Raw genomic sequence first — 10,463 nt, 5'->3', positions numbered from 1 at the left:
GCCACTTGCAGGAACTGGTGGCATTCGTCTGCCACCATGCTTGTGCTTGCATGCAGACAAGTCATAAAAGCTAGAATCAGTCCCTTTTGTAATCTGGCTCATTAGGTTGTTCACATCATTGAATTTCTAGTTGGCCAAGCAATTAGGCCTTGAAATTTCAGTACTCACATCACTATCTACTAAGACCATTGCCACCACTCTTGACATATACGGACACTGCTGGTGAGGTGAGTGCATAATAGAGCTACTCCAATGATTCTTTTCACTTCTCCCTCGTTGAATTCAGATAGTTCTGAATCCCTTTCTAATGCAACTTCCAAGCCTAGTGATCAAGAAACAATCATAAACGTGTGACAAGTACAAAATCTATTTAGAAAACTAATCATAAAAGGCATAGCTCATAAGAATTTGTTTTTCGTACCCATTCATGAAGGTACATCCTTTCTTTATCTAAAGTAAAGTCAGAATTTGGCCAGCCACAACTCCAAACGCAAAGATATGGGTTTTCTCACTAAGGGTTTATGGTGCAAGATAACCATTTCAATTTCATCAAAAAAAATTATAAAAACCATTAGTGATAAAAGAAGCCAAAGAAAAGTTCTCATCAAGATTTAACTTGCATTGTTCCAGCGACCCGTGTACTTATTGGAGTATTTTTATCATCATAAACTTTAGCCAAACCGAAATTTGATATTTTGGGATGAGAAATTATAGCAAGTAGAATGTTGCGAGACTTGACTCCTCTTGCAACGCCTATGAAAATGTCATGTTGACCAATTTGGTATCAAGCTATATACTTCCATGATACATGACAGCCATAGCAGACACTTTAAATTTATTAGGTATTATTTAAGACACTCTTATAATATGTACCATATGCGTGTATTTATACAAACAAAAACAAAAACATTGTTATTAACATACCAAATAATGCTTTATCAAGACAAGACTCTTGTTTTCAAGGTACTTGGTATGTTTCATAGCAGATATTGTGGCTGATCCAGCAACAAATTGACTCTGTCCTTTTTGAGAAGTCACAGACTATCGCTGTGACCGCAACACCAACAACAATTTTCGCAATCAGACCGATATGGTTCTTCTCAGTGCTTGGAGATTTGTTACTGACAGTGTGTATAAAATCTGTATCAAGACAATGGTTTTTCTTCTCTGGCTCACTAATTTTAGTTACGAGCTCTCTCTTACGTTGAGCAATTGAATGTGCAATGAAAAGAAAACACACTTCACACTGATTTTCCAGAAAAGCTTTGTTGCCTCTTGATAGAGCTGATTGAGCAATTTGCTCCAGCCATAAGGTCGTCAATTGATTACAAATATGTATTTATAGATACATATATTATATCCTTCTAAAAGTTTTAGGCAAGATGAGAGATCCACGTATAGATCAAAGAAAATGACTAAAAAATTAATGTAACCATTGTAGTACACAGAGTAATGATAATAAATTGAAGTAACCCATCATAGAATTTAAAATAATAAAAAGAAAAAGTGAAAAATTAATAAGCCAAGTAATTGGCATTGCTTATTATCTGAGTAAAGTATATTCAGCCTTAATTAGAATATTCGAAAAGCAATTCTCATTGAAGTTTGAATTTTCGCCCTGCACATTTCAGCAAACTAACTTCTGTACAGTTCTACTAGCTAGTGTGAGGTCAAAAAAAAGTGATTGAAATAGAAAAATAAAACTACACATTTCAAGTTAAAAGTTTCCTAGCTACTCATTCACAAGCATATATAAGAAAAACAAATCCCATTCTTAAGCAAAGTAGGCATTCAAATTCATTAGTCTTAAACTACCTATAAAGCAAATACAATCTCAAGAGGAATAATGTAGCAAAGAAAACTAAGAAGACAATCATCTATACCCATAATCAAAGTTTAAGATGTTAATAAAAAGTTTTTAAAAGATGCCCCTTTTCGCTATAGACAATGTCTTTAAAGAAGGAGAAATCCACAGCAGAGTATCTCTCAACTCTGATTCTCTTTCTGGTTTACATTCAGTAGTAACCCTAAGATGCTCCCAATCAACCAAAGGAGAACGACAAAATCTCTTCAAGTTTTCTGGCAAAATGAGAGCCTTCATGTATAAAATTAAGAAAATGTATTAAGATATCAAGTATATGGTAAATATACTAATAAAATAAACTTAAAAAACACAAAATCAATTAAGACAAGTAGTAAACATACCTCAACTGAGTCAACGTGCATGCTTATCGTATTCCAAGAACAATTGAGATTCAAAAACAAATTTATCATATTGATAAACCAATTTCCGTCATAGTTCTTTTGCTCGTCATGAATTATGAACGTTCCATTCAACAAACTGGATGACTCCAGCATTGATATACTAAATTTGATACTACCTCTATAACAAAATGATTTTAATTTTGGAGCTGATTCAATTATAAGGTTCAGTCCTTCAGAATTATTATTATTCAACTTGAAACTTTTCAGGTGATGACTTGAGATTTTAATGTGCCTCAATCCCCAATTGTTCAAAGTCAAATTCTCAAGTCGAGGAAGGTTTGAAATAAGATATTCTAATGATGACGACTCTTTCATACCCCAATCATAATTTAATGTGAGATTTCTAATGACCTTGCACACTGAGAGATTTATTTTGTTAAAGTAAATACCTTTTAGTGTCAAAGATTCAAGGTTTACCGCTTCAATTTGCTCCAGCATACCATCATCTATTTTAATCTCCAAGAACTTGAGTCTTAAACTACGTAGGTGGAGAGCAGTGCTTAATCTACAGTAACATAATCGCAATTTCTCAAGCGAAGGTGAACCCAACAAAAGCTTATCCACCACATCAATATTATCAATGATTTCAACAATGGAAAATTAAATGAGCACCGAGAATCCAACTTCACTTTACTCAACTCCAATATAGTCAAGTATATTGCGTTGACTAGTACTGTTTTAGGTAAGCAATAGTAGCGTTTACCACCAAAGGTTATACTTATCTCCTTTACTTTATTCTCAACCGCAAAAGCTAACCATTTATCTAGGCGTCCAGCCTCGATTCTTCCAGAGTAAAACACGTGAATCTTAAAACTAGTTATGGCTGAATCAGGGATAAAAAACATGCCTTTCTTGCGGTGTTCCAAACAATTGTCCACGTACTTGCAGAACCTTTCCACGTCCTCTGTCGCAGAATCATAGTCAGTGTGAGAGAAAGAGAGGGTGGGACTGAATACCACATGAGTTTCCAACGCTTTGAAAGAAGGCTTGTCGGCACCACATCTTTAGTCGGAAGAAACGACAGGATGTGTAGTATGGTTGCATCGGGTAGCTTCGAAATTCTGTCCTCTTCGGCCATCATCATCGATGATAATCTCGTTTTAATTCTTTTGCCCGCCGGAGGAAGACCGTTTTCCACCACGCCCTTCTCCGCCATTATAGTTGAAAGCGATGGATTGTGGACTGCAACGGCCAAGGAAAACCTAGAGAAACCGTAAATTAGTTTCCTTTGATTCATATAATACAAGATTCTATTTTTAAAATTTATATATATATATATATAAATTGATGAAGAAGAAGAAGCTATAATCGTTCATACTTAGTTGTAGATGCAGTAGAATTTGTTCACTTACACTCAGGAAAGGAGTGGAAATAGAGGATTAGGATCTGAGGAGGGATTAGGTTGAAGAAGATCGATGAAACATCTTCTATGCTGCTACTTGCGACTCCCTAGAAAGGGGTAGCCCACACGCCTATTTATGTTAATAGTCTCTATTATAAAAAAAATAAAAAATAAAAAAAATAAAGTATTTATTATTATTTTATTTGATGCTAAACATTCTCTGTCTACTTAAAGTATCATATTCATTGTATCAAGAACACCAAAATTCTCTTTCTTCTCTCTCACAAAACCATCACCAAAACCCACGGGTTATGCCTAATTTCTTACTTAAATTGCTTGATAGTCATTTATATTGTCTATGTAAATATCACAATATTAAATGCAATATCCATTTTAAGGGATTTCGAAGGAAAAAAACTATTGGTAAGAAAATTTCTCATTTTTTTGTTTTAGTATTATTTGTTTACTTTTTTGTTGGTTATTTCTAACAGATCTGAGCACATGTTGTTGCTGTATTTTTAGGGTTTGTTAAAGAGATTTTGCAATATGCGTTTTTCTAGGTTTTCTACAATATTTTTGCTCGATAGTAGCTCGATAGGTCTATGTAGAAGACGAATAAGTTGTGATCTCAATGATGCTTGATAGTGGCTTGATGATAGCTCGATAGGTGTTGAATTTATTTCTCGATGGTGCTCGATAAGAACTTGATATGGGTTCAATTGGACCCTAGACTATTTGGTTTAGTAGTTTCTCGATATGTGCCCGATAGGGGCTCGATAATATGCAGATGGTGAAGGTTCTGTTAAGTTATCAATGCTACTCGATTGTTGCTCGATATATGGTGCTTGATGGTGCTCAATTAGTGCTCGATATGAGCTCGATGAAATGTTTGGTTAGGATTATGTTCGGTTTAAAAACTTGTTGTTCGATGTAGGATTGATAGAACTCGATGTAGGTTCGATTATAGCTCGATAGATTTCTTTTTAAAACCTGAAAAAAAATTAATAGTTTTATTTTGATTAAAATAAATAATTGAATATAATGTTTCATCGATGATTTTAGTCGGAAAAAACGACAGGATGTGTAGTACGGTTGCATCGAGTAGCTTCGAAATTCTCTCCTCTTCCGCCATCGTCATCAATGATAATCTCATTTTAACTCTTTTGCCTGCCGGAGGAAGACCGTTTTCCACCATGCCCTTCTCTGCCTTTATAGTTGAAAGTGATGGATTGTGGACTGTAACAGTAAAGGAAAACCTAGAGAAACCATAAATTAGTTTCCTTTGATTCATATAATATATGATTCTATTTTTTAAATATATATGTTGATGAAGAAGAAGAAGCTATAATCGTTTATACTTACTTGTAGATGCAATAGAATTTGTTCACTAACACTAAGGAGGAGTGGAAATAGAGGATTAGGATCTGAGGAGGGTTTAGGTTGAAGAACATCGATGAAACATTACTTCTATGTTGCTCCTTACGACTCCCTAGAAAAGGGTAGTCTATACGGAATATGAGTGGGAAATTTCCCTATTTATGGTTAATAATCCCTACTATTATAAAAAAATATCACCATTATTCATTATTCTGTTATGATGCTAAACATTCCCCATCTACCAAAAATACTCTTCTCATTATATCAATATCACCTGATAACTCTACAAAATAGAGTTATTTTACCACTTTTTATGTGTTAATTGTTGCTTAGTTCTTGAGTTCTTAATTGATTTATTAAGTTTTTTTAAGTAATTTTGAATTTATTAGGTTTATTTTAATTTTATAGATTTTTGTGTATTTTTATAGTTATATTATTGTAAAATGTTATAGTTTAAATTATTTAAAATTAATATTGTTAAGTTAGGAGTAAAAAGATGTAATGTTGAGCTTAAATGTTAAATATAAATTAAGCTATAATTAATATTTTCAAAGAATTAATTTGATTTATTTTATAATTGAAAATATTTTATTATATTTTATATTTATTTTGTAGGGAAATTTTTATGCTTGAAAATAAAGAAGAGAAAAATGATAATTTTAGGAGAAAGACAAGGAGATTATGGCATTTTTCAAAGGCCCAAGTGCTACCTTCCTCCACCTCAGGCCCAATGCCACTTTCTCATCTTTAGTCAATCAGCTTCCTTCAGCAACATCACGCCAGATGCTTCCCCAGCTGCCTTATACATATGCATATGCTGAATTATACAAAAGTATATGCTGATTCACTCAAAATTATACATATGCTGAATCACATATGCTGAATCACATAATACATATGCAAGGACACATATATGTTGATTCACTCAAAGCCCAAACCGCCCAAGGCTGCCAATTTCAGCCATCCAGCCCCAACGTGGGCCAGCCTAGGCCCAAGTGCTGCATTCCTCCACCAGCCACGCCTGGCTCAGCATCAGTCCATGCCTTCAGCCCATTTGGCCCAAACTGCACCATCCCATGCCTAAACCAGCTGCCAAATAGCCACAAAAATGCCAAAAATCATGTTTTTTTCATTCCCAATATTTTTTTACTCAAATATCAATTCACTCTTCCCTATTTTTCTTACCTAAATAAACATTCCTAATTCATTTTTTTACCCTAGCTTTTCACTAATATTTTACCCAACCAAACATTTCATCTTTCCAATACTCTTACACTTACTCTATTTATCCTACCACTTCCCAACACAATTAAATTAATCAATTTATTTATTTTAATTTGATTAATTTAATCTCCATATTTTGCCTATAAATAGAGCCTTGTAAGACCATTGGGGGAGCTCTTCTTCTTCATATTTTTCAACCTCTTCTACACATTTTTCTCTCTTCTTTTCACTAGTTTCTCTCTACCATTTTCATCTTTTGAGGAGCATGTCAAGTATGTTATTTTGTAATTTTTATCTAGTTATGAGCTTCTAATCTTTTTCAAAGGTTATTAAGATGATGATGAAGCAAAATGTAACTAGATAGTATTTTTTATTGTATGTTGATTTCCCATTTGTGTAACATTGTTTATGGATTTTTCTATCAATGATATGCATTTTTCATCTATTATTGAGTGTTAAAGCATATTACACTTAGTTCTTCATTATGCAAAAATATATGATATTCTTTGATTAAATGTTTTTCATTAAATTGTTTACATCTAATTCTTAGAGCATAAGTATCATATTTTGCCTAAACATAATCTCTTTGATTTTTTGTAGTTTCATTAGGTTGTAACACAACTAATGCTTAGAAATTATATCTTATAAAAGTGAAGAAAAGTCCTACATTTTTGAAAGAGTAACTTGTGCTTGAATAGAAAATATATTTTGAAAAAAATATATAGTGTGATTTATTTCAACTATATTAAAACTTGGGAATCAATATACTTATAAATACTATTGAACTTGCATTTTGTGGATTCTAAAATCTTAATAATCTTATTTTATATATCTCATTTGAAAACAATTTTTCTATTTAATCTTAAATCTTTTTATTACTTGTGTTTTATTTTTCTAAAACAAAATCTCATCAAATATTTGGAACTAGGTTAGAATATTCTTGCTTTGTTTGAAATAGTTTCTTTTGATGTTAGTCAACTCCCATGGGTTCGACCCCGTACTTACATGAACATTATATTCCGAAACGATTCGTGCACTTGCGAGCTTAAATATTAAAACACCCTCTTTTGGGATCAACATCACCAAAACCCTCTCTTCCTCTCTCTCAAAACCATCACCAAAACCCATGGTTTATGTGACAGTCAGAATCCCGTGATCCATAGAGGGAAAGACCGGGTAAAAAGTTGTGCAATCCCACATCGCCTGGGGAAGGTCAGTATGAGACTACACAGTTGAAGATAACTTAAATTAATTGATGGGTACTACCTATAACAACAAGATGCATCTTCTTTTCGGTAGCCCATCACTTGAGAACTCCAAAGTTAAGCGTGCTTGACCTAGAGTAATCTCAAGATGGGTGACCTCCTGGGAAGTTTTCCCAGGAAGTGTGCGAGTGAGGACAAAGCACGCTGGAAAGACTTATGTTGGTTTGTAGGGCCAGTCGTCATTCCAGGAAGTAGCCATAGTCACGTGGGGCATTACAAATGGTATCAGACCCTTGACCCAACTGAAAGTGTGGCCGACGGGGACGTCGGACCCCTAAGGTTGGGTGATTGTGACAGTCAGAATCCTGTGATCCGTAGAAGGAAAGGCTGGGTAAAAAGCTGTGCAATCCCACATCTCTTGGGGAAGGTCAAGTGTGGTGATTCTGTGACTGTGTAGGTATGAGACTACACAGTAGTTGAAGATGGCTTAAATGGATTGATGAGTACTACTTATAACAACAAGATGCATATTCTTTTCGGTAGCCCATCACTTGAGAACTCCAAAGTTAAGCGTGTTTAGGTGACCTCCTGGGAAGTTTTCCCAAGAAGCATGCGAGTGAGGACAAAGGATGCTAGAAAGATTTGTGTTGATTTGTAGGGTCAGTCGTCATTCCAAGAAACAGCCATAGTGACGTGGGGCGTTACAGTTTGTGCTTAATTTTTTGTTAAAATTGCTTGTTAGCCATCTCTATTGTCTCTGTAAATATCACAATATCAAATGCAACATCAATTTGAGAGATTTTGGAGGAGATCGATTAGAAGATTTCTCATTTTTTTGTGTTGGGTATTGGTTGTTTACTTTTTTGTTGGCTACTGATGAAGAATATATATATTTATATATATATATATATTGATGAAGAATAAGCTATAATCGTTCATATTTACTTGTAGATCCAGTAGAATTTGTTCACTTACACAAAGGAAAGGAGTGGAAATAGAGGATTAGGATCTGAGGAGGGTTTAGGTTGAAGAAGATCGATGAAACATTACTTCTATGTTGCTCCTTACGACTCCCTAAAAAAGGGTAGTCTATACGGAATATGAGTGAGAAATTTCACTATTTATAGTTGATAGTCTCTGCTATAACCAAAATATACCTCCATTTTTCACTTTTTCTTTTTGATGTTAAATATTCTCCATCTATCCAAAATACCCTTGTATCAAGAACACCAAAATTCTCTATTCCTTTCTCTTCCCTTTCTTTCTATCTCACAAAACCATCACCAAAACCCACGGTTTGTGCCTAATTTCTTGTTAAAATTGCTTGATAGTCATCTCTATTTGTCTTTGTAAAGATCACAATATTAAATGCAACATCCATTTAGAGGATTTTGGAGGAGAAAACCCATCTATAAGAAGATTTCTCATTTTTTTTGTGTTGGTATTGTTTGTTTACTTTTTTGTTGGCTATTTCTAACAGATTTGAACACATGTTCATGCAAATTCCAAGCCTAGTGAGCATGAAACAATCATGAATGTGTGTCAAGCTTAAAATATGATAAGAAAAAACTAAATCACAAAAAGCATAGCTCATAACAATTTGAATTTCAGTGCCCATTCAAGAAGGTATACATCCTCTCTTCAATCTAAAGCCACAATTCCAAACGTCAGTTTTCTCTGTGAGGTGGCCGCGCATAGTGTATTCTGGTGCAAGATAACCACTGCAATTTCTTTCAAAAGAATAAGTCAAAAACTAATAGCAACAAGAGAAGCCAAAGACTAAGTCCTCATCAAGATTTAACTCACATTGTTCCAGCAACGCGTGTACTTATACCAGCCTGTTTATCATCAAAAAGTTTAGCTAAACATAAATCTTATATTTTGGAATTAGATTATACTAGCACAACATTGCTAGACTTGAAATCTTTGTCTACAATTCTAAGCAGCCTCCTGAAGATAAGCTAGACCTCCTGCTACCCCATGCAAATGGCAAAACGTGTTGACCAATCCAACTTCAAGCTATGCTTCCCTGATACATGATAGCCACAGAATTTTTAAAATTATTTGGTATTATTTATGGTTTCTTATAATATGTACCAAATGCTTGTATTTATACAAACAACAATATTGTTATTAACATATACAAAATAATGCCTTATCAAGACTCTTGTTTTCAAGGTACTCGTAAACTAGAAGTCTTTTACCTCCCTTGTAAGGACCAATATTTTGTGTATGACAAATTAGGTTCAGTTGTGTCTGGAATGGACTTTTGTTATGTCTGGAGTATATTTGTTTTTAGTTAGTGTCCACGTCAGCATGTGTGTAAAGCAAGTCTGTTAGTGAGTTACAGCTGTTAGTTAGTTCGGGATTATACCTAATTGCAGCCAAGGTTATATAATGGGCTGGGCAATTAGTTATAACTAACTCTCTTTGTTCGAAAGCTTTGATTGAGGTTTTTGCTCTGTTTTCTTTCTTCTTCTTTCATTGATTTTTGCAGGTGTTTTCAAGAAACTCCATTGAAGATAGCTGGAGGTTTCTGTGGAAGCTCCTGGTTCAAGCCGTAGTTGCTGAAGGAGTTCAGCTGGGTCTTGAAGGTGTAGATCCGAAGGTTTTCGGGTTTGAGAAATTGTTGAAGGGAGTTCAACATTGAAGCAAGGGGATCTTGCATTAATAACCAAGGGATTTGGTTGATTAGGGTAATAGCTTCATTGTATATTGAGATAGTTTGTATTGATTTTACATATTGAGTCTTGAACTGGTTTATGTAAAATTACTTCTGAATATAGTGAAAGTTCTTACCCTGGTTCAGGGAACCCAAGCACTAGTCGGCTGAAATGTGTTTTCAGTGCAGATGAAGCTTGTAATTCTTGTGTGTCAACTCTTATAATTGTTCAGTTAATATACAAGCTTAAATCAAGATAAAGATAGTAAATCTGAAAAGATAGGCTAAAACTTAGATTTTTCATCCCTCAATACAGCATCCATACCATTTGACAAGGTTGCACAGCAGATATTGTCGCAATTATAGCAACAAACTGGCTCTTTCCTTG

The 10,463-nt window shown here is 34.2% G+C and overlaps 2 protein-coding genes across 2 annotated transcripts; both read right to left on the bottom strand.

The window, feature by feature from the left end:
• Positions 1-1,753: 1,753 nt before the first annotated feature.
• LOC133829928 (uncharacterized) lies at positions 1,754-2,999 on the bottom strand. The gene is made up of 2 exons (XM_062259769.1): positions 2,206-2,999; positions 1,754-2,095 (listed from the first exon to the last, which is right to left on the bottom strand). Exons 1-2 carry the CDS (start codon positions 2,701-2,703, stop codon positions 1,919-1,921), a joined length of 675 nt encoding a protein of 224 aa, XP_062115753.1. The 5' UTR covers positions 2,704-2,999; the 3' UTR covers positions 1,754-1,918.
• Positions 2,766-3,421, bottom strand: LOC133831882 (F-box/FBD/LRR-repeat protein At5g56420-like). The gene is made up of 2 exons (XM_062262288.1): positions 3,238-3,421; positions 2,766-3,169 (listed from the first exon to the last, which is right to left on the bottom strand). The coding sequence occupies exons 1-2, from the start codon at positions 3,419-3,421 to the stop codon at positions 2,766-2,768; spliced, it is 588 nt and encodes a 195-aa protein (XP_062118272.1).
• Positions 3,422-10,463: the final 7,042 nt, after the last annotated feature.

Source organism: Humulus lupulus, chromosome 4 (genome assembly GCF_963169125.1).
Source record: "Humulus lupulus chromosome 4, drHumLupu1.1, whole genome shotgun sequence".
NCBI lineage: Eukaryota > Viridiplantae > Streptophyta > Magnoliopsida > Rosales > Cannabaceae > Humulus > Humulus lupulus.
Note: the sequence above shows the minus strand (reverse complement) of the source record. Positions and strands in the feature narration are given on the sequence as shown.

Bases quoted from the DNA above. Each gene is read 5' to 3' on its own strand.
- LOC133829928 (XM_062259769.1), bottom strand. From the start codon at position 2,703: ATGCTGGAGCAAATTGAAGCGGTAAACCTTGAATCTTTGACACTAAAA. The intron at 2,096-2,205 runs GTATGTTTACTA...TTATACATGAAG, and splicing joins TGCACGTTGACTCAGTTGAG to GCTCTCATTTTGCCAGAAAA.
- LOC133831882 (XM_062262288.1), bottom strand. From the start codon at position 3,421: ATGGCGGAGAAGGGCGTGGTGGAAAACGGTCTTCCTCCGGCGGGCAAA. The intron at 3,170-3,237 runs GTTGGAAACTCA...ATTCTGCGACAG, and splicing joins GACAAGCCTTCTTTCAAAGC to AGGACGTGGAAAGGTTCTGC.